This window comes from Bidens hawaiensis, unplaced genomic scaffold (genome assembly GCF_021521415.1).
Source record: "Bidens hawaiensis isolate Kalapana, Puna unplaced genomic scaffold, B.hawaiensis_p1.1 tig00002631_1, whole genome shotgun sequence".
NCBI classification, from domain to species: Eukaryota; Viridiplantae; Streptophyta; class Magnoliopsida; order Asterales; family Asteraceae; genus Bidens; species Bidens hawaiensis.
Window position 1 is genome coordinate 2099950 of NW_027491143.1, and position 25289 is coordinate 2125238.

General features: G+C 37.8%; 1 protein-coding gene and 1 pseudogene across 1 annotated transcript; both read left to right on the plus strand.

Moving 5' to 3' along the window:
* Nucleotides 1-268: 268 nt before the first annotated feature.
* On the plus strand, nt 269-1152 carry LOC143620659 (uncharacterized; annotated as a pseudogene).
* Nucleotides 1153-8020: 6868 nt separating this feature from the next.
* On the plus strand, nt 8021-10441 carry LOC143620698 (LOB domain-containing protein 15-like). Its single transcript, XM_077092332.1, has 3 exons — nt 8021-8062; nt 9001-9250; nt 9937-10441. Exons 1-3 carry the CDS (start codon nt 8049-8051, stop codon nt 10375-10377), a joined length of 705 nt encoding a protein of 234 aa, XP_076948447.1. The 5' UTR covers nt 8021-8048; the 3' UTR covers nt 10378-10441.
* Nucleotides 10442-25289: the final 14848 nt, after the last annotated feature.

Here is a 25289-nt window from a genome sequence, read left to right on the forward strand (position 1 = left end):
AAAACATTTATGCTTATTTAGAAATAATCTAGCTCAAAACATGTTCTTATTGGTGTTTATGTTGTTAAGCTAATTTTTTTGTTGTGTATGCTTATTTTTTATGAGGATTTTTTTGTATGTGACATTAATTGTTGCCCCAGACTATGCTAGATTTGTTGACCACTCTTATCATCAAAAGTCTTGCTAAAGATTTAATATGAGTAATAATAGAAAGTACCGAGTGTGGAGTAATATTGAAGATGAAAAACTTGTTGAGGCTTTAGTAAACATGGTCAACAATGGAGTATTCAAGTCTGATAATGGCTTTAAATCCGGATATCTACAACATCTAGAAGCATCCTTGAAAGAATCACTTCCGGAATCGGGCATTTTGGGTAAACCTCACATTGAATCAAGAATAAAAACAATAAAGAGAGATTGGCAAGTCGTTTATGATATGTTAAATACTAGCGGATTTGGTTATGATAAGAAACTTAATTGTGTGACCACTAGTGCTCCTGGAGTTTGGGAAACCTATCTTGAAATACATGCTAGATTTTATGTTACTTTTTTAGTATTTGGTTTATCATAATAGGTATTAATGGGTTTATTTTAATCTCATCATGTGAAATAGAGTCATAAGCATGCAGCTAAATGGAAAAACAAAAGGCTTCCTTTCTATGAAGAATTGTGTGTTGTGTTTGGAAAAGATCGTGCTAATGGTAATAAAGCCAAAAGTGTGGTTGAGATGGTGTGAATATGGAAGAAGAAGAGGAGGAACATCAAGAGGATGATGATTTTGGTGAACATGGCTATCATGAAGGTACCAATGCAAGTTTTCAAGTTGAAGAAACTTCAAGTGATCGTGGTAAGAAAAGAAAACGCACTAGCCAAGTCGATACTTTATTTAAGAGTTTCAATGATGCGGTTGTTTTATTTGGTGATCGTCTAAAAGAGACTTCGGCCGAGTTAAGTGAAGACATAAAGTTTGAACTTGACATAAAAAAGAAAGCTTTAATGGTCACTACCGAGCTTTCAACAATGACATCTTTGACTCAATTGGAAAGGTTTAGGGCAAATGATAAAATAGAAGATGACCCTAATAGGGTGATGACATTATGGACTTTGGATGAAGAAGAAAGGGAAGCTTGGGTTAGGTATTTGTTATCGTAGTAAGTTCCGCTAGGAAACTTGTTTGAAGAATTCGGAGCCGTGTTTGTATTTTGTAGTCATATGGTTAACTAATTTTGGTCGTATGTTAGGACTAACTCTAGTCATATGTTGGAACTAATTCTAATCGCATGTTGGAACTATTTTTAGTCCTATGTCGTTTAATCGTGTGTTTGGACATTTATGTTAATATATTATGTTTTTAATTAATTGTCCGGAGAATATGTTTGTTTATATTAATTTTATTAAATTTGTTATGGTTGAATACTTGTAGTTTATTAGGAGGATTACGTAACTTCAAGTAATGCTTCAATGGGATTTTTTTTATTAAAATTATACATTTTTAGAATTTTTTTATTAATTAAAATGTATTAAAAGATAATATTAATTAAATTTTAGGTCGAAGGCGTTTTGGGAGGGACAAAGGTTATGGACTTGGAATAGTTTGGGGTTTTGTTATGGAGCTAACATTATTTAATGGGCTAGTGTTATGTATTTACTATTTTAGGGTAATTATGTCATTTTACATGTTTTTAAATTCCAATTCCAGTAACAAATGTACCAACCAAACACATGAAGGATTCCCCAGAAAATCATTTCAAATTCCAATTCCAATTCCAATTCAAATTCCAATTCCTTGCAAACCATATGGCGAACCAAACAGCCCCTTAGATTATTGTAAAGAGTACCCAACCATATAAAGCATTTAAAGCCATTAAATATGAAACCATCTTCTTTGCTTTCCCTGCACATTACCCATTCACCCACTTTGATAATCCATACACCATATGTTTTCCTCACAAATTATATTTATTTTCATGTTAGACTAACATGAGAGTAGTGGATTAGGCAACCATTGTTAGAGTTACACATCTTCGAATATAACCTGAGACAAGAGTTCTTGGATTCGTGAGATTAAGATTATGAACTTTTAAGAAATTTATCGATTTTGCCGATTTGTTTGGGACCGTTATTATTATTATTAATATTATTATGCTTTTTGTTACACTTAAATCTGCCTTGATGTAAAGACATTTAGAGCTACTTATAGGAACTTCTTATAAGGAAGTTCATACTTAGCTTTAGTTATTAGTTAAATTTTACTTGTTATGTTTGTTAATAAAAAACCATAGTGCCTTGGTGTCTTTTGCAGAAATTTAGCTATGCTCTTAATTGATATTACACTGCTAGGTACAATAACATAGGTTTATCTTGGATCGATACTTCTACGTGTTCACAAAATACATGTCGATAACACATATACAGTATATATATATATAATCTTTTTATAAAACTAAATGATTAAGACTAAAATGTATGATTACATATTAACCCAATTCTATATTTGAAAAGGAAGTTTTGATGTAGAAAACGATGGCGGAATCCGCACGGAGCATTTAACTTTGGTTGGATCCAAAAATGTGCACTCATTATTGAATAAAGTGGTGTTGAAGTTGACAAGATTCTACCACGAGGTTTTACATATTTCAATTCATATGTTCATGTTTATTCATTTCTTTCTCACTTGACCCAAAAGAGTACGATCTAGGTGCATGTCTCAATTCACCAAAAATTTAAGCCTGGTTTCCGAATATCATTTTAAAAATAGCAAATTATAGTATATATTATTACTATGTGTTTAAATCATGGGAAAATAACCAAATTAACTCAGTTGAACAATTATGAGTGATGAAAATAGCACTTCTTTTTATTACCAAAATAGCATGGATTTTCTTAATGTGTCAGCACTTCATCTCATGCGCCAATATTCTTGTAACTCATGTTAGAGGTGTACAAAATCGGTTTAGAACAGTGGCGGAGCCACACTAGCTATCAGCATCGGGTTCGGCCGAACTCGGTCCTTTTTCGATTTTATATATAACCTATAGTGTTGATTAACGAACGAACCCATTCTTTTTCGGCGAGCGAACTCATTATCGTTTTAAAAAAGTATTCGAACCCATTGATTATAAAAAAGTTTAGTTAATAAATAAATAAAAACATCGGCCATCGACTCAGCAACCGATCAACTTTTTTCTTCGTCATTCGCCTCAAGGTTTCAACCAATGCATGTTGGTCTATCGTTTGAGAAGTGTTTTTCTTCAATGAAGCATATGAAGTCGGATATGCATACTCATTTGGATGACGATTATATAAATGATACTTGTATTTGTTGTATTGAGAATGAGTTCTTTTTCAAAATCACGATTGAAGATATTTTTCAAATCATGAAAACACGTAAGGAAAAAATTATAATTTGCAATATCTTTATATTTAATGACTTTGTGTTTTGTTTAATGTTAATGATATATTTTTGTTATGATAGTGATATTGCATTTTATCTATCTAACCAAATGATCAACTAAACCCGACCCGACTTATTCGGGCACAAAAACTTACACCGGAAAAAAAAATTAAGCATCGAAAATTCCAAACCCAATGGAAAAAGTTTCTGGCTCCGCCACTGGTTTAGAAGGAAACCGATTTGGGTTATAAATCGAATCGGTTTAGTCAACAGCTAGCCAAAACAGGTTTGGTCCGAACCGACTTAGGAAGAAAATATTTCAAACTGATCAAACTGATTTGGTTTGGGTTATAAACCGGTATGAATTACGTATGACGCAAAAAAAAACGTTTCTTTCCAAATCGGGTCGGTGCTAAACCGGTTTGGCCATTCAAAATCCGAACCGTCAGGCTGGGTTTGTCTGGAAAGCGGTTTTGGATTGGTACCGGGTCGCGGGTTCTAAACCGGCTAACCAGTTTGGAACTGTTTTTTCTGTTCATCTCTACCTTCTAGCTTTTGCGCTATTATTTCCTTCTCATGGGCCATATGGTGTTACACTTCACCTCCTGCGCCAATATTGGCCGGCGACTAGAACTCGTGCGCCGTCAAAATAATTAAATGATAAGTTAAAACAAATTCCATGACTATTTTGATAGTTGTTTTAGTCGATTGGTGGCTATGTTGATTTCCATTTCTGGTTACTTGTTAAATACAAAGAGCTACCATTTTAATATATGTAGGGGGGGACGAGCCGGCGTGGTCCAGGTGGCGGCCTAGGTGGCTCGCGAACACCACTACACCCATCATGTGATCAGGGGCGCGAACGAGTGGGGTGGTCGGGACCACGGGGCATAATAGCCGTTGAATGTGTGGTTTGAATGGTCAAACTAGCCGTTGGGGGTAGTTTGTGGGTTTAAAAAATATTTTTTTTACCTATAAATACAAATCCACACACATCATTTTAATAAAAACTCAACCAATTCTCTTTTATTCTCTTTAAAAACTACACTTTTCCTCTACCAAAACTTCAAGAGCCGCGAGATACACGGCGACGTTCGGCATGAGTTGGTCGAGCATTTGTGGGATAGAAGACCTGATAATCTTGTGTTAGACTAGTATCAATGTAATGTTTTATATTATTATTAACTAGTTTTTATCCCCCGTATTACGGGGGTTGTTTTATATTTTATTTGTTCTAATATTTATTTATGTTTTGAATTTATATTTTTTTTATTGTATGAAAGTTAATAGTGTACTTATGGTTTGATGATAAATTGTTACACAAATAAATGAGATGTTATAACCCGGTTTAAAAGCTATATGGTTTTGATGAGATCCAAGACCCGTTTTTTACTATAAAATTGGTTTTTTAATTATAAATAATATTTATGAAAGTTAATAATATACTTATGGTTTGATGAGACTCAAGACCCGTTTATTTGTTTTACTATCAAATTGGTTTTTTAATTTAAATAATATATATATCTTTTTTAAAATAAATAAGATATTAATTTTTATTATATCCTATTTTATAAGATTTTTAAATCAATAATTTGGTGAGAATAAGTTTTAATTTAATGAGATGTTATAACCCGTTTAAAGATATTTGGGTTTGGTAAGACTCATACGCATGAATTCGGGTCAAATGCATGAGAAGCCTTCATTTAAAAATCAAGCAAAACTGGTGACTCCAAAAAAAGGGGGAGCGACCACATCGCGACACGTAGGATTTTTATGTCTTCGTTTATATATATTATAGATATAGGTGTATTATTTAAAATAAGTAAATAAATAAAAAAACTGGATCAAGTCCCGGATCACCTGGACCACTACACCCTCTGGGGCTTGGTTGAGGGGCTTGATTCAGGGTCATGTCATCGCCGACGTGTCGGGTTTTGATTGGATCACTTGGGGCTCAACCAAACCCCATTACCCTTAGCCTGACAAGTCACGTAACGTAGACAGATTCATTCATTCTTCTTGGTAAATTTAAAGCAAAGAAAAAGAAAATGGCAATGAAGCAAAGACAAACTAAATTATTATGTTATTATTATAAGGTTAACTATAGTTAAGAAAACAGTTAAACAATTATAAGCACCAATCCACACGTGAGTACACAAGCCAAGTGAGAGAAACTAAAGGCAACTCGAACAGTACTAATGAAAGTATCTGGTCACCATATATACTGTTTCTCTCTCTCTCTACAAACCGACCAGTTTGGTCATTGATGAAAGATTCATGACTGAAAATGTTTGCAGATGATCAGAGTTACATGATAATATGTTGGACTGAATCAAATCATTCGTACATCTATTAATAACAGCTAGCAGCAATAACATATATCTTTATTATAATTTATTTGTAACGGTTACCTTTTTTTTAGCCTCAAACCGTGTCCCCGGTAACGGCGCCAAAAACTTGATGTGCGAAAATATATATATAAATAAAACACAAGTCGCAACTAAGCTTTAAAACCAAACAATCTATCCTAGTTCACACAAACGGCAAGTGTACCGATCGCGTATAGCACAGATAAGGAAAGTCCGGATATCGAACTCGAAGACACGTGAAAACGTTTTTAATTACTAAACTCTAACTAAGACTCACCAAAATAATATTTAAATGATTTTTAATATTTAGAATTGATTAAACTACTTAACTTAATTAAACGAAAACTTTTGACAAAATACTTTGAAAACTTTAACTGCAGTGATAAAAACGTCTACCTAGGAATGAATCATGTTGATAGAAATAACAAGACAACGGATTGAAAATATTCACGACACCGATTATAAAAGATGACACAACTAAAACTTGTTTAAGAAAGTCAAATTACCTCTCAGTCTCTCTAACAAACTTTAACTTATTTTGGTTGATTTTAAAGAACAAACCGGAAAAACAATTATTAACGTGTTCAAATGACGACTCACCTCTCGGTCTCACCGACACACTAGCCTAATGGAAACGAATACTACGCAACCAAGGATAGAGGAACAATTTAACTTAACCCAAATTAAACCAACTAATTGCACATAAACACTCAAACTTGACAAGACAAAAACCCGCTCTCGCGCGGTCTTAATTCTAACAAGTAAAAGCAACGAGACAATATTACTTCTTATCACCTCTCGGTCTCAAAGAAGGTGTATTTTAACTGATTTTAGATGATTATATTACCCACTTATCCCTACGGTTGTACACCCCGCAAATAAACCCAAAACACCAAGTAAAGAGTTTAACGAGCAATCAATTAATCAAAACCAATTCAATTAACTAATGCAAGAGGATTATAAGTATTAACAAATAAAACACAGCCATCACACACAATCTAATTTATGGTTTAGTTAAACTTTACATCAATAATTCAAGTCTTGAACATTAACAATCCATTAAACAAGTCAAAACCACTCAACAATCATCTATCCTAGGTAGAACAAACAAGATTAGCTACATATTAATTTTGGACAGCCATGCATACTTAAGAAAAACACCATAAACATCATCATAAACATTATAAAACTCATTCAAGATCCAAACAATATCAATAACGAGTCAAACAATCAATCAATTGCAAAACAATTCAAATCAAAAGACCAAATCAATAGAGTTAGGGTTCTTGAACAAAAAGTAAAGTTTGTAGATGATTACTTAAGTAATATGGCTGATATTGATGATATATAAAGTCCCTAGCAGCAGCCCCAAGACTCCTCTTCCTTCTCCAGCCGTCCAAGACCACCAGCCGCCAACAGCTTCCCTTTTTTTCTTTCTTTTTCCGGCCGGTGGCTGCTGTTCCGATCGCAACCCTAGGTTAGGGTTTTGGTTTTGTGTGATTTCGGGATTCTTGGATTAATTATGGCTGAATACTAATTATTTTAACTTAATATAATATTATACAAGGCTCATAACTTGTGGGCTTGGTTCGAGCCTTGATTAAACTTTGAAACTTTGACACTTAAACCCTCCAAGTTCTCTTTTTCTTGCCTTTTTTTTCACATCTTTCCATAACCTACACAAAACATTTCAACTTTGTAAAACTTTGCACTTAACCCCCTAAACTTACAAAAATTTGATATTAAATCATTAAAACATTATAAAATTGTAAGGAAATATAAGTGTGTTATTCAACACATCACCTTTTTTTAGACCACTGTACTGTCTAAATTGGAGGGTCCCGTTATCACACTCTAGCCATACTATGTTGTGTTAACTAGGCTTACGCTGGTTTCAGAGTTTGGTTTGGACGTTCCACTGGGAAACCATACCACCGAGTGTCACTTGACATACGTTGTGCCGCTACAAGAGCAGAACTCTTTGGCGTAACAAACGGTAGGACGAAAACTCGGGTGAGCTCGGGATTCGAACCGACAACCGCACAATTCCTATCTCATATTATTATTATTATTATTATTAGTATTATTATTATTATTATTTCTTTTTAGCTTTCATATATAGATTTAGCCCATCATTATTTTCCCTTTTCTGGTTTTCTTGCCTTTTAAGCATCTCTTCAAACCCATACTCTTCAAAAACTAGTATTTCTTTCTTTCTTTCTTTCTCTTCTTATCAATCACTCTCTCTTTCTCTCAAACTCATCATTTGCAGATAGTATGCCTGAATGTCCAGAGAAAGGTATCTCTCTCCCTCTCTCTCTCTCCAAAAAAAATATTGAACCAAATGTCTTGAAGTTTTGTAAGTTTGGGTCTTTATTATTTTCTTGAGTAATCAAGAAAATAAAAGATTCAAACTTTTAAGTAATCGTGGGCTCTCTTTTAACAACAAATCTTGATATGTCATGAAGTTTTGAAGTTTTTGGTCTTTATTATTATTTTGTATATACATGAACAAAATAAAAGATTCAAACATTAAGTTGTGGGCTCTCTTTTAACAAATCTTGAACCATATGTCATGAAGTTTTGAAGCTTTGGGTCTTGATTTGTTATCTTCTTGTATATATCAAGAAAATAAAATATATAACCTTTAAGTTTTGGGCAGTGTCTAACAAATCTTGAACCATACGTCATGAAGTTTTGAAGCTTTTGGTCTTTATAATTATCTTCTTGTATATATATCAAGAAACTAAAAAATTCATACTTTATAAGATGTGGGCTCTCTCTAACAAATGTTGAACCATACATATGTCTTGATATTTTGAATATTTGGGTCCTTATTAATCTTCTTGTATATACCAAGAAAATAAAAGATTCAAACTTCAAGTTGTACGTGGGCTCTAATAAATCTTGAAGTCTTGAAGTTTTGGGTCTTTATTAAGGGGATGCTTGGGATTGATTCCTTATTTTACCTTCTTATGAATTATTTAAGTAATAAGTTACAAAGTTATGACTTATACACTCACAAAATCTAACTTTCCCAAATACCTTATAACTTATATGACCTGTAAGTTAATAAGGAATCCCAAACACCCCCTAATTATCTTCTTGTATCAAGAAATTAGAAGATTCAAACTTTTAAGATGTGGGCTCTTTCTAATTATCTAGTATCTATAAACATAAGTTTTTTGTTGTTGTAATGTATTATAGAAAACCCTAATATATTTTGTGTTTATGCAGGGAGAGATATGATGAGATAGGGAAGAAGATCAAGAGAGATATAGATGCATCATTTCAGTTGGGAAGGAGACACATGTTAGGGCTTACTGGAACCCTAAACACCATCACACCTTGTGCTGCGTGTAAACTTTTACGCCGTAGATGTGCTCAAGAGTGTCCATTTTCACCTTATTTTTCTCCACATGAACCTCAAAAGTTTGCTTCTGTTCACAAAGTTTTTGGTGCCAGTAATGTTTCCAAGTTGCTCATGGTATGATATATATCTTGCATACACTTAATTATCTTCCTTTATCACTAACTTGTAGTATACAAGTTTTGTTTTATGTTACAACCATAGTTTCCTTAAATTTTTATCACCAACTTTATTACCACAAAACCCTAAATTATTTCTTAAATTTGTGGAAATCATATGTTGGATGTATATTTTTGTTAGTTTACTATCACTAACTTTTTACCATTTTATGGTAATTAATGCTTTTATTTTTAGTTTTGATGATAGTTTTGGAAAAATTTTGTGGCTTCTTTTGATGATAAAGATCTAAGCTTTTTATGGCAAAATGTTTCTTTTTGAAGTATTGAGATATATAATTTACTAATTTTGGTAGCTAGTAATAAGTTTTATTATGAGAATCTAGGAAGCTAGTAATTGTTTTGTGATAATAATATAGGAAGCTAGTTATAGTCTTCTGATGAAAAATATTGAATATGTGGTGTTAACAGTTTTTTTGTTGATATTGTGATGATACTTTAGGATGCAAGCAATACTTTCTTGATGATAAAGATCTAAACTTTATATATAGGCAAGATATTTCTTTAGTGTGTGATGATAACCTAGAAAGCTAGTAATGGTTTTTTTTTTATTTATTTATGAAACATATTTTATCTTTCTATGGTGTTACTTATCAATGTTTTTTTGATATTGTAACAATAATTTAGGAAGTACCAGAAAATCAAAGAGCTGATGCCGCAAACAGTCTAGTTTACGAAGCGAATGTAAGGCTAAGAGATCCGGTTTACGGTTGCATGGGTGCGATTTCGGCTTTACAACATCAAGTACAATCTCTACAAGCTGAATTGAATGCAGTTAGAGCTGAGATTTTAAGATACAAGTATAGTGAAGCACACCAAGATCACAATAATATCATTCCTTCAACTCATCATTTAGCTTTGTTTAATACTGGATTAACTGTGCCAGTTACACCACCACCGCCGCCACCAGCACCACCTCCACCAACTTCTCTAGCACCACCGCCACCGCCACCACCACCTCCCCCTCCACCGCCTCCTGCTTCACCCTCTTCTTCCATGTATACCCCACCGTCCACCACCGCAGATTACACCACCATTACCAACGATAATATTTCCTACTATGGTTAATAGATATAATTATTTTACGCTTTCTTTGATTACTTACGGGCTCTATTTTCATATACCCCTAGGAGAGAAACACAGGAAAAAAATGACAGAGTAAATTGCCGTTTACTTTTATGTAAAACGTAGTTTACAACAAAAACAGGGTGTATGAAAAAAGGTCCCCTTACATTATATGATCTCACCTTGTTGCTGAGTATATTTAATTATCATATATTTATGACATATTGATCCATCTGTATCATTTTTAGATTCTATTACTTATGACTTCTCAATTTAACAAATATTAAACCTGACTTTCTGTGAATATGATCATCATTGTTAATTCCTAAGCATGTTTTCTTTATAATTGTTTGCCTCAATATGTGTACCTTGAACTCTACAATTGGTGCAATAGGTGGCTACAAAAATATATGAAAATGAGCAGAAACCCATATGTTTAGCTTCAAAAATTTTGTAAAAATAAAGAGAATAGAAAACATTATCAAGATGTTTTTTTTCCTAAAAAAAAAAAGAAATTGAGTTTTGAAATGTGAAAAAAGATAGCGACGCGGCCTTGTTACCTGATTGCTTTCTGTTTCGATGTAATCACTAGTTTAAAATAGAAACCGACTAATAATTAGTGTCTTATATTACATGATAACGTATACCCTTCAACTAAAACATTATCAAGATGCATATAATCTTAATTTTGTTTTCTTGTTAATTAAATTCTTATAAGAAAACAAAAAGAGAATTAATTAAAAACTGTTGTTTATATATTCTGGTCCAATATCTACACCTATCTTCTGTTTTGTCTTCATTAGACTCTTGTCTCTTCTCATTCGGAAAACCCTAACGATAGCGATGTATCAAATTCGATCTGTTTGCATTATTTTAACGTCTTCTCTCTTTCAGAAGCTGTGTGAGATGTGACTGAATTTGGTCTGAGGTCATGGTTGCTTCAAATAGTGGCATCTTAATTACTTGTCCATATTCAAACGTTTTTTCTGATTTCTTTTTTACTACTACTTTCAGATTCCATAAATAAAATATTATTCCTATCTTCATAGAAACAAAAATAACACATCACTAACATATAACTTTACAAATAAAACTTTCAGATTCCATAAATAAAATATTATTCCTATCTTCATAGAAACAAAAATAACACATCACTAACATATAACTTTACAAATAGACATGAACTAAAAATGAAATGTAAATTTTAGACAAAAATGTTGGCCTATTTAGACACTTTAATGTGGTACCACCGGTCACGTGTGTTTGTAATTTTTGATTACAAGCCATAAGTTGGTGAAGTTGGGTGATCAATATTGACAAGCAGGTTATAGTTGGCTATGTTTTTTAGTAATCTTGTAATTACAATTGGTAATTTCTTGGCTAGCATATTACCAGTTAGTTAGTCGATATATGTAAACAGAGTTATTGTTAGACATAATAGAATAAATGCGAAGAAACTGAGTTCGGGATTATAAGGGGTGGCACGAATTATGTGCAAAGAGGTTTTTGAATTCCTTTACTATATTTGGATTTATTCAATATCCATTTTATGTGTGCATTCGTTTCGATGAGTTATATCAATTCGTTCTTGAACATGTACGCATCTTTGCGACTTGCCACATGGCCGATAGTGCCATATTAAGGTGTCCAAGATCAGAAGGTCAACATAAAGTTCTATTATATTTGGACTACAACTAAATGGTCCACCTCATGCGTTTCTAAAAAAATCTGGCTTTTATTTAATAAAAAACAGACAAATTTTAGTGACTAGTCCGAAGGCCTTTACCCTACTCTGTTTCCACCCATGTCCAAGTTGCTCGATATTTTCGTCTAAAGAGTATATGTTTATCTTTGTGACATAAAATTCAATATTTGTATTTTGTAAAATTTCTGATAATATGTTTGTTTGGATGATTTTCCCTCCAAGATAACCTCATCCTTTTAACAGCCAGCTACCCTAGTTAATTGGATGATTAGCTAATTAATATGATATTATATATGACACTACTTATGTGTCTATATATAGAAAAAACTTTAAATCCATTCGTACAGTAGATTTCCTCTGAAAAAGCTTCTTGCACCTTGAACGAAGGTGATCTACGTTCAGAAAGTAGTCCATATTATACCAACCAGTAAAAAATATATGGCATCTTGGGCAAATGCAAAATAGGTTGAGAGTTCTTGAGTTCAAGTTTCCCGGATTACAAAAATTTATCGTCTAAAAAAATAAATTAAAAAGATATATATCATCTGCTAAGGCTGTTATTCTAAAGATTTTTTATGGACATGCATTTCATGAAAGGTTGTAAGCAATTAGGGGTGTAATTATGAGCAAATTATGCAAAGCATAATAAAGGGCATGAGTGTAGAGATTGATATCAAATGGGGTGTGTTGAGGTTGGCTTGGTATCGCTATCTACCTTGTCTTGATAACAACATTTACTAGTATTTTCTTGGTTACATGAATGAAGAAACACTAAATGACCCCGGCAGATTACGGATAATCTTAGGGTTAAGTAGACGTTTCCCACGAGGGTTAGGTCCGGCAAAGATGGTTATTCTTCTCGACCTGCAAAACAGACACCGTGAGCTCGTCACTGAGAAGGGGGGGTTCCTCCTTGTGACCACCCTCCGGCGTGAGAATCAGACTAGATTGCTCTGAATATAAGTGTATATTGAGAGAAATAGCTAGATAGAAGATAAGATAATATGAGATCATCCTACCGTTCCAAGGTGTTGGAGTATTTATAGCCGAAGGTAGGTTTCCAAGCAGGTACGGCCAGTTGTATAATATTCCTTTTCCACCAACTACGGGCTATGTACATGCCACGATGGGAGTTGGTGGGTAGGCAGCGGCTGATAGTGACATTTTGTACAGGAGCGTGCTCCTCCTCGTACTATTGTCGGTGAGCTGTCACCCTGTGATTGATTCATGGGCTGCTCTGGTCAGATCTTGTCTATTTTGTCCATACCTTGGCAGGTATAGTACAAAAGATCTTCCAGAAGCGTACGGACTGGCTCTTTTGGGCGGGAATATTCCCGCCTTGCTCATTCCTTCTTCAGGTGACATTACTGAAGTATAAGAGTTAGTGCCTTATGCGTGTAGCCTTACTGTTAATGCGGGTAGCCTTCCTTCTTGGCTTGTACCCATTGCTGCGGGAACAGGCAGGGTACTGTACCAAGGGAGGCTTTCCTGCAGGAACAGCTGGCTTACTGCGTGTAAGGTCTTCTCTCTGAGCATGGTGGGTCCTGCGGAACCAGCTGATCTTTGCGCAGACGTACCTCTTCAAGGTTTGTCTTGCGGGTCCAACGGGGCTTTGCGGGGACCTACCTCTTCAAGTCCCCCCAGTCCATTGTTCTTCTCATGAATTGTTAATAAGTGAGGTGAACTTTTGGACTTTAAGCAAGGGGTATTAAAGAGGGGTTTTTGTTTTTTAAGGTTTTCCGTGGGGATTCTTCCCGCAGTTTTCTTAATGTCACTTGCAGAAATTCCTGACTTTTCTGCCTGATCTTTGGGTATGATGCGGGTAGGTGTGTAACCTCCTCGCAGGTCGGGAGCGTTGAGTTTCACTTGTGTAGATTCTCCACGAGGTTTTGGTAGTTTGACATAGTGATCAGTTATGTTAAACAACCACTTCCACCATGAAGCTTCAAACAATCTAGTTCTCAACGTTCCCGCCATGCGGGGATGCTATTTCTCTTTCCGCAAGCATGGCCCATAGGATCCTTCTTGGTTTCAATTCCCTGCAAGTGCTAAGTATGTGAAGGGTTTCGCCTTGACACTGTACTCGCACTTGTCTTATGGTTCCTTGGTTTCCAAGGTATTCTTGGCTTCAATTCCCTACAAGTGCTAAGTATGTGAAGGGTTTCGCCTTGACACTGTACCCGCACTTGTCCTATAATTTCTTGTTTTCCAAGGGGGTATATTCCCTCTTATTTTTGAATCTTTTTGAAATTCGAAGAGTTGGTGAAAGGATAAGGACATTCCAAACGGCTGAAGGGACGTTGGCGTCTTCTGACGGTTTCAGGACGTGCAGGAAGTTATGACGACGTGACAGCATGTGGTCAATCAGGACGCTTTTTCAGGCGCGTGGGCGCGAGTTTCATGTCACGCGCCATTCTGACACCTGTTGCCAGCTTACTTTATCCACACGTGTCGCCGTTTCATTGCACCTGCGCTTTCTCTCTCCTCCGCATTAAATTCATCGCATTCATTGCGATGAGTATATAAGGGGAGAGAGGGTGCATCTCATTCCATACTTTCACTTCACTCTTCTTCTTCCAAGCGATTTCTGGCGAATATAAGGAATGGCTTCTACGAGAAGCGTTGCCGCAGGTACGCGTAGCTCCATAATTTCTTTACGCTTTTCTTTATACTTAGAAAAGTTATATATATATATATATTTTGTAGGTTGTGCATCTGATTTTCGCGAACACATCTTATGACGATGCCATGAGTGCAGCCCTCAACGCTTCTCATGAGGATGGGGAGAAGGCTGGTTTCCTGCTTGGTCTAGGATTTGCAGAGAAGGGCATCCCGCCTTCCAACTTTCCTTTACACGATGTAGACACTGAAGCTGCCTATGACCAAGCTGTGAACCAGTATTCTGCCTTTCCGCATCCAGTTGTGGAGAAAGTGAACGAAATTGCGGCTGCTGATGACGGGCTAGCTGTTCTCAAGGCTTTCCTCGAACCGCCGAAGACAACTGATGGTGCGGGTTCGAGTGGGTTTGGAGGGAGTGGTCCTGAAGCTTGAACCTTGAGATCCCTTCCAACCGTTAGGATAGATTTGTATTTTTGTAGGCGGGTAGATACCTAGCCATTCTTGTAATGTTTGAATTGTTATTGTAAATATAAATATTTTGTTAACGCCTTGCCTTGTAAACATTATATGAATTGCTCATGCATATTTTAGTTTAACTTAGCAATTTGTAAGTGTTTTGAATAAGTTAATTTTTCGACGCGCGTCGGATAATAGGTTAATGTTCTGTTTCCTCTATCATGATTGTGCGGGTAGAACCGTCACTTTCACTTAGGATGACCAAACTTTGCCTATATCTGACCTGCGTGAAGGTTTTCCTTATCTTCCCCTTAGAAATATTTACTGTTTTTGTGTTTTTGCGGGTTGTGTCGCTTTCCACACGCAACGACTTACTTCCTCCCACATTTATGCAGTGAATACCGGCATATCAGTGTGGTCAGTTCATAAGTATAAAAGTAAGGCTATCAACACAATGTGATAAAGGAGAATCATTTCCATTAGAAGTGGCTCTAGGCCTTTTCTTTACAAGTTTGGAATTGATCTACATGTAACATTTGCGTAATTGATCTCCATTCCATGTTCTTGGGATGGGGTGCCATCGAGCCTTTCGAGCCGGTATGTGCCCTTTCCCAAAACTTATTTAATGATGTATGGCCCTTCCCAGACCGGGGCCAGCTTTCCTGGGCGTTCTTGGTTCGAAGCCTCGTTGTTACGCAGTATGTAGTCTCCGACATTGAAGTTGCAGAGTTTTACCCGCGTGTTGTAGTACTTTTGCATTTGTCGCTTGTAGTTCTCTTCACGCGCTGCGGCTAAGTCTCTGCTTTCTTCGGTTAGCATAAGGTCTAACCGTCTTTCCGCATCATTGTCTTCTGGTTGAGTTATGACCCATGATGAGGGTAGATCGATTTCGACTGGGACCATGGCTTCAGTGCCATAGGTGAGGCTGAACGGGGTTTCACCCGTGCTTGCCTTTTTTAGCGTTCTGTTTGCCCAAAGGACGTGTGGAACTTCGTCCACCCAGCCGGATCTATGCTCCAAGAGTTTTTTCTTTATGCCGTCGACGATGCTCTTGTTTGCTCTTTCCACCTCACCATTACCCTGCGGGTGTGCCACTGAGGTAAAGGTGTGGGTAATTTGAAGTTCTTTTAGCCACTTCTGTAGCTTCTTGTCAGCAAAGTTGGTGCCGTTATCGTCTGTGGAAGTCCAAAACGACAAATAATAAATTCCCAAATAAATTTTTTGATATGTTTTGCGGTTGTTTGGGCTAAGGGTTTTGCTTCTATCCACTTGGTGAAGTAGTCGATGGCTACCACTAGGAACTGAACGTTCCCTGCTGCTGTGGGAAATGGGCCTGTCACATCGATGGCCCACTTCTGGAATGGCCATGAAGAAGTGACTGGAACAAGTTCGTTCTTCGGACGATGCGTGTTGGGTGCGTAGAGCTGGCAGGATCTACATTTTCTGATGTAGGCCAGCGCATCTGTATGCATCCCCGGCCAAAAGTATCCCGCGTTGTTTATCTTAGCAACAACTGCGCGTGGACCTGCGTGTACTCCACAGATGCCTTCGTGTACTTCCCTTAGGAGGTAGTCGGCATCTTGGTCGTCCACGCATCTGAGGAGTGGGCCAAGAAAGTTATGCCTGTAAAGTATGTCATCAACAAGTTGATAGTTTAGTGATTTACAGCGTATCTTTCTTGCATGTGTCTTCGACTCTGGTAGTATACCCGCTGCAAGGTAATTTATGATTGGTGTCATCCATGTTTCCATGCCGGTTTGGATGACACAAATTTCCTTGTGCGGGACTGATGGTGCTCCAAGAAGTTCAACGCGGATGTCCTTTCCCAAGTGGGTGAAGGCTAACGATGCAAGCTTGCTTAATGCATCCGAAGATTTGTTTTCGCTTCGCTTGATGTGCATAACTTTGCAATCGTTAAAATCGCGCATAAGGGTTTTTGCTTGTGCGAGGTACAGGGCCATTGTGTCGCTCACGGCCGTGTACGTCCCGTTTATCTGGTTAGCTACTAACATGGAATCCACGTGGGCTTCCAAGTTTTTCACCCCCATTTTACGCGTAATTCTTAATCCGGCCAAGAATGCTTCATACTCCGCTTCGTTATTCGTACTTGGGAAATCCAGCCGAATAGCGTAAGTGTACTCTTGGCCTGCTGGGTTAGTTAGTTTCAACCCTGCGCCTGAACCCTCGTTGTTAGCTGCTCCATCAGTATAGAGTCGCCAGACATCATCAATGTCCTGTGCTGGAGAGGGTTGAGCCTCTTCCTGGCACTCTTTTTCCCGCGAAGCAGGGACTTCTGCAATAACGTCGGCCAAGACCTGGCCTTTTATGGCTGGTCTTGGCTTATACTTTATCGCGTATTCTCCCAATTCAATTGCCCATTTGGCTAAGCGCCCTGACAACTCGGGTTTGCCTAGAACGTTTGCAAGTTTGAAGTTGGTGAGAATGGTGATTGGGTGGCCTTGGAAATACCGTCTTAGCCTGCATGAAGCCTGTACAAGCGCTAAGACTAATTTTTCCAGGGTAGAGTACCGGGTTTCTACATCTGTTAGGACGCGGTAACATAGTAGATGGGCATCTGGATGCCTTTTCGTTCTACTAGTAGGAATGCCCCGGTTGCTCTGTCTATGGCGGAGAGGTAAAGAATTAATTCCTCCCCCACTTCTGGTGCTGTGAGTGTTGGGAGTTCGATTAAGCGTGACCGAATCTCTTGAAAAGCTGCTTCCGCTTCTGGTGTCCAGCGGAAGTGCGTTTTCTTTAAGCAATTTCTCAATGTTGACACGAATGGGAACGACCTATCCACATGGTTTGCCAAAAAGCGGTTAAGTGCGACTAGTCGTCCATTCAGTGTCTGAGCTTGTTTGATGGTAGTAGGTGATTCCATTTTGATAATGGCTTCGACCTTTTCAGGGTTCGCTCTGAAGCCATCTTTGGTAACGATGACTCCTAAGAACTTCCCTTCTTCCATTCAAAAAGAACACTTGCTCGGGTTGAGCTTCATGTTTATCCGTCTGAGCGTGTTGAAAGTTTCTTCGATGTCTTTCAACATCGCTTCTGGCTCAAGGCTTTTGATGACCAAGTCATCCATGTAAACTTCCAAGTTCCTCCCGATTTGGGCATGGAACTCTTTGTCCATCAGGCTTTGGTATGTAGACCCGGCATTCTTAAGTCCGAATGGCATCATTTGATAACAAAATGTGCCATCGGGCGTCAGAAATGCGGTTTTGTCCTGATCGTCAACGGCCATATGGATTTGATGGTACCCTTTATACGCATCAAGGAAGCATTTAAGGCGAAACGGTGCTAACGAATCTACCTTCAGGTCAATTTCGGGTAACGGGTAACAATCTTTGGGGCATGCTTTGTTTAGGTCTTTGAAATCTATGCACATGCGCCATTGTTTGTTAGATTTTGGTATCATGACGGGATTTGCAACCCATGATTGATATTTACTAACGCGTACGATACTTGCGTCAATGAGTTCCTTGACTTGGGTTTTACATGCGTTAGCCTGTTCCGCACCTATCACGCGACGTTTTTGTATGACCGGCGTGAAAGCCGGGTCACATTTGAGCTTATGCTCCGCCTTACTTCGGGGTACACCAGTCATGTCAGCTGGTGTCCACGCGAAGATGTCAGCATTTTTTTGCAATAAGCGTTTGAGTAAGGTGCGTGTGGGATTAGTGATTGTTGGGCCAATGGTAACGGCCTGGTCAGGGTATTTGCCATTGAAGGCCCATTCTTCTGGCTTGGTAATGGTTGGTTTAGCCATCTTTGGTTTGGGTTTAGATGAGACAGATGCGATACATACCTGGGGGATACCCGTGATCATCGCGACACCCTCAGCTGTTGGCCATCCCATCATGCCATGGACCGAAGACACCACGGCATTAAATCTTGCCATCCCATCTCTCCCGAAGAGAATGTCGTATGTGTGGTGTGGCTTCCTCATTACGACGAAGTCCACGTCTTCTGTGCGGGAGTGTTTCCCGTCCGTGAGAGCGACGGGGAAAGATAGGATACCCAAGGGGGTGTTTGTGCTGCCATCGAACCCTTCCATTGAGGCGTAGACCGTTTCTAGGCGTTCTTTGTCTTCGTCGTCTAGCTTGTCGAAGAACTGCCTATACATGACCGTTGACGAAGCGCCGTTATCAGCTAGAGTGCGGGAAGTGATGTAGTGCCCCAGCTGGCTTTTGATCACTAAGGGGCCTTCTTTGTTGGGCCCTCCTGGCACACGCGGGAAGCGCACTTCAGCTTCTTTCCACGCACTTGGCTCTATCATTCGTCGTTTTCTTCCTCTGACGTTGCCATGAACCATGTGGATGCTGATGTCGACGGGCTTTCGTCCATTGCCCTTGTACCGATTGTCGTTCCTCCCTCCGTTCTTGATTGACGCCACGAGGTGTGTGAGTTTCCCATCTTTGACGAATGTTTCGACGATATCCTTCAAAGACGTGCATTCCTCAGTGGTGTGGCCTTTGGTCCCGTGGAAGTCACAGGATTTGCTCTGATCAGTGTTATGACGCTGTCGGATTATTGGAGCCTTTGGCCATGGGAGTTTCTCGGTGGCAAATATCTCGGTGACGCTTTTGGTGAGCGGCGTCCATCTAGGATTCCTGTTTGATGAGTGCGTGTTGTCCCTTCCGCCTAAGAGAGGGCGAGAGCTGGATGAGGTGTAAAAGTTTATCCTTGACTGCCAAATACCAAGCTTCCTCTTCTTATTTTGTCGGGCGGTACGGACGTTATTTTCTCTGGTCTTCTGCGTGTAGAGATTTGTGCTCTGGGGAATATTTCTACCCAGTTGCTTCTCCGTCTCGGCAAAGCGTTTAGCTGCCGTCATGATGGCATCCCACGTGGATGGCATGCCATCTTTACCCGTCAACGTGCAGATAAGCTCTGGGTACTCAGCACCCTGGATGAAAGCGGCGCGAACAAGATCTTCACTGATGGTGCGCAGACTTAGCTTCTTTGAGTTGAAGTGAGTGATGAAGTCTAGCAAAGATTCGTCTTCCTCTCTGACGCAGTTGAGGATCGTTCACTGCTCTTCAGTATATTTTCTTTGTTGACTGAAGTGCTGGCTGAACTTGTGCTGGAAGTCTGCCCAATCATAGATGTGGTGGACTAGTAGACGATCAAACCACGCTCTGGCTGCCCCGACGAGCGTCATCTGGAACATGTAGCACCATGTGGGTTCCGTCCAATTGCTGACGGTTGCCCCCGCTATAAATCTGTTCAAGTGATCGTCCGGGTCAGATACGCCATCGTAAGTGCCTATGTTGGACATCTGTTTGGCACTCTTTGGAGCGATTGCTTCCGCAATGTCTCTTGCAAACTTGGACGTTCCCGCGTTTGCAACAGTCGGTCTGAAAGTTTTGGAGAAGTCGTGTGGGTTTCCCCCCGTGCTCTTTGGCTTGAAAGTTTCTCCAAAACTTCTTTTCGAGCGGAAGTCTGCTTCTTTACGCTTCCCTTTCGCCTTATGACGAGGGTTTGCGTCACTGTCAGATTCTTCCCACTCATCATCCGAATACTCGCAATCATTGCTCATGTTGAGCTGTTGTCGAGTGCTTCCGAATTCGTCATTAGCCTGTTGGAGTGAACGTAAACGTTCATCCAACTCAGCTTGGAATTCTTTCTGACGTGCTTCCGCCCAAGCCTTAACTTGATCTAGTGTTTGGCGGGGAAGCCTCGTCTGTTGATTCTCCACCTGGGTATCAATGAATCCCAGGGGAGGATTGTTTACTGCACTTGCCCCGGCTTGGGTAGCCGAGGTAGTGTTTGTAAAAATCGTGTATTCACCGGTGTTCCCCCAGTGGCTGGGGTTGTGGTTACCGGAGTTTCTTGGTCACTCGGTGGCCTTGGCATCTGAGTAACCTTAACCATCTTCCCAGAAGTTTGAAAAAACTGAGAAAGAGAATTAGTTCTAGCCTAATGCACGGATGGCGCCAATGAAGAAACACTAAATGACCCCAGCAGATTACGGATAATCTTAGGGTTAAGTAGACGTTTCCCACGAGGGTTAGGTCCGGCAAAGATGGTTATTCTTCTCGACCTGCAAAACAGACACCGTGAGCTCGTCACTGAGAAGGGGGGGTTCCTCCTTGTGACCACCCTCCGGCGTGAGAATCAGACTAGATTGCTCTGAATATAAGTGTATATTGAGAGAAATAGCTAGATAGAAGATAAGATAATATGAGATCATCCTACCGTTCCAAGGTGTTGGAGTATTTATAGCCGAAGGTAGGTTTCCAAGCAGGTACGGCCAGTTGTATAATATTCCTTTTCCACCAACTACGGGCTATGTACGTGCCACGATGGGAGTTGGTGGGTAGGCAGCGGCTGATAGTGACATTTTGTACTAGAGCGTGCTCCTCCTCGTACTATTGTCGGTGAGCTGTCACCCTGTGATTGATTCATGGGCTGCTCTGGTCAGATCTTATCTATTTTGTCCATACCTTGGCAGGTATAGTACAAAAGATCTTCCAGAAGCGTACGGACTGGCTCTTTTGGGCGGGAATATTCCCGCCTTGCTCATTCCTTCTTCAGGTGACATTACTGAAGTATAAGAGTTAGTGCCTTATGCGTGTAGCCTTACTGTTAATGCGGGTAGCCTTCCTTCTTGGCTTGTACCCATAGCTGCGGGAACAGGCAGGGTACTGTACCAAGGGAGGCTTTCCTGCAGGAACAGCTGGCTTACTGCGTGTAAGGTCTTCTCTCTGAGCATGGTGGGTCCTGCGGAACCAGCTGATCTTTGCGCAGACGTACCTCTTCAAGGTGTGTCTTGCGGGTCCAACTGGGCTTTGCGGGGACCTATCTCTTCAATGAACTATGAAGAGTGTATTCTACTTCAAAAGAATTTGATCATGTGCAAGCTACAATAGTATAATTAATTTAGTTTCTACTCTAGAATTACCCTTTTCTACCCTAAAATATGTTTTGCATTTAAATAAGATTAATTTCTCTACACAAGAAGAACATTAAATGTCCAACTACAACACAATTGAGAAGCATATCATGACTGGCCTAAGACTGGATGTATTGAGCTAATTAGGCCTTTGTTTAAGTCATCTCCATAAGACCCCGGATAAACATCAAATAGGGTAGGAAGTGAAGGACACAAGCACCATGGACATATTGGGCACTAGGAGCTTGGGTATGAGGCCAATCTTTTTTTTTTTTTTTTTTTTCTAATGAATCATCAACGCACATATTTTATTTATAAAAAATTAAAAATTAATTGTATTTATAGTTAAATCATTAGCGATTTTTGAGAGAGGTTGATGAGAGTCTCTATTTCCCCACATGATTGCTTTTACACCTTTAAAATAGTGAAATGAAGAAGTGTAAATTTCTAAGGCACTTTAAAGTGTGTAAAAGATACTCATTTTTATATTTACAAAAAAAAAAATTTATTTGTGTTTCAATATTCATTATCCAACATTTATAACATGCTTTCTTGTTGTGATTTTGAAATAGATATAATTAAGTTTTTTATTTATGAAATGTAAATAATTTGTTATAATATAAACTGGCGATATTAAACACGTGTGTTGTTGCGAGTGTAAAGTTTTATGGTCTATGTATTCACTATAACAAAGTAAATAGAAAACCCAAATATATAGCCATAATACAAGCGTGTTGAAACGCATTTATTTGTTGTTTTATTATGTAATGTCCAAACTCACACTACCAACCTCGCACTTTACGTCGAATACCAAGCGAAAAATAACTTAAAATATATAACGTGTTCAGTTAATTGATTCGTTAAATATGTGAGGTAATTAAACGAAGACTAGAAAATAGAATATATAAATTTTAAAAGTACTAAAAAGGTAAATAAAAAAACAAAAAGAAAATAAAGAAATTACAGAGTAATTTTTTGCCCTGACGTTTAAACTTGTTTACATTTTTAACCCATTAGGTTAACTCTGTACATTCTATTAACGAGATATAATATATAAAGTTAGTCTAAGAGGCCAAAACCGCAATCAAACTTAAACATTCATTCATCCAAAAATTTCATTTTTCATTGAAAGAGTTATAACTTGAACCACAAGAACCAAAAAGGTAATTTACTCTAAAAAAATTGAGGGCAAATATACATTTCTAGGTGAATGCAATCCCTCTCAACCGTTTAATATGTATTGGTATGTACATCCACATAATCCTATGGACAGAGATTTTTCCCTGAATATCAATACTGAGACGACGCATATGTTACGGTACTTGGTATCCACTTTTCTCAGCTTCTATATTTGTAATTTTTGGTATTAATACTTGTATTTTGTTGGCATATCCGTATTTGTACACTCTCATCCCTGCTATAAAATAACTGAATACATATGGTGTTGTGTTAGGCCATTTTTGGCACTTGTATCCCGTACCAATTTATCCTAATTTATCCTATGTTGTACCCATACTTGTATAAAAATTAAGATCAGTGGAGATTAGGGAAAAAAAGCAAAATGCTACCAAATTGGGTATTGTACCGAAATACCGATACAAATGTCAGTACTCGTATCCGTATCAATAAATTAGGTACAATATTCGGTAGCCAATTTGGTATATACTAGCTAACTAAGTCAATATTTTTTTAGTAATTCATCTCAACATGACTCTACCTGACTAATCTACTTATTCTAATAAAGTAAAATAATTAAAGACACATATCACTTAAAGATTAAATCCTAGCATAATTTCTCGCTCAAACTATTTTCTACTTTTAATGAAGACATATTTATGTCAGTGAATCAAAACATGTTAAGCCATCCTTTAATCAAATAATTAATTACCTAAATTATATGGATTAAAATATGCGGATTTATGTCATTATAATCAAAATGTTTATATCTTTAACAAAATCAGATCTACTTTTTTTATTAAATTATTTTAAATACATTTTTAAGTGTAGGAGATAAATATGGTAATATATTTAATGAACGATATTTGTCGGTATAAGATGATAAAAACAATAAATAAAATATGAATGAATAACAATTGTATTCTCACATATTCATTCAACTTCTATGGAGTTTTCATCCATTTTTTTCAAAACTATAATATAAAAGATATATATTATTTTATTTGAAATAAGTGATTAGCAGTTGCATATTATATTGTGGACAAAATATTAAATTGGATATTTATTTTATAACTAATACTATATAATCAGAATTTGTACTTGTTGAAAACTAGTCACTTAGAATTTTAGTTGGGATAATTCTTAAAATAGTCCAGTATAGGAGAGAGAAAACCAAAATAGTTCATTTGAAGAGAGAGATTCCCAAAATAGTTCATACAAACTTATCTTCATCGTGGCATTGGTAATCGTGACGTGAGATTTTTTAACCACTCATAGTGTGACACGTGTAAAGGTACGTGAAAGTTGCTCCCAAATCTGTCTGCGCCGATAGTTTTTTAGCAAAAATCTTTTTCTCATAAATTCATCTCCTCCGATGCATTTTAGGTGAATTTCGTTTTTTTACATAAAAAGAAGAGTTGTCAGAAAAGATAGATTTTGTTATAAACTATTTAAATTTGATGGTTTTTGAATGAAAGTTATATTTTTTTGCATAAAAAGAATACTCATTTATAAAACTTTTTTGAAATTCATATCCACCACCTACCACCACCATTCACCACCACCACCCACCGCCTACCGCCTTCATCAACCACCACCGCCCACCGCCATCATCCACCACCACTACCGCCACCCACCGCTATCATCAATCACCACTATACACCGCCATCATCAACCACCACCACCCACCGCCATCATCCACCACCACCACCCACCACATTCTTAACATTTTCCATATTTTTAAAACTTTTATAAAAATCATCTAAGGAGATTAAATTCGTTGGGAAATTATCGTTTTTTTTTAACTATTTTGAAAATCATCTAACAAGAATAAATTCATTGGAAAAGTATCGGTTTTTTTGCAACTGTTTTGAAATTTCTCATAGGAGACGAAATTCACCTGAAATGCGTCGGAGGAGATGAATTTATGAGAAAAAGATTTTTGCCTGAAAACTATCGGCGCAGACAGATTTGGGAGCAACTTTCACGTACCTTTACACGTGTCACACTATGAGTGGTTAAAAAATCTCACGTCACGATTACCAATGCCACGTTAAAGAT

Bases quoted from the DNA above. Each gene is read 5' to 3' on its own strand.
- LOC143620698 (XM_077092332.1), top strand. The intron at 9,251-9,936 runs GTATGATATATA...ACAATAATTTAG, and splicing joins ATGTTTCCAAGTTGCTCATG to GAAGTACCAGAAAATCAAAG.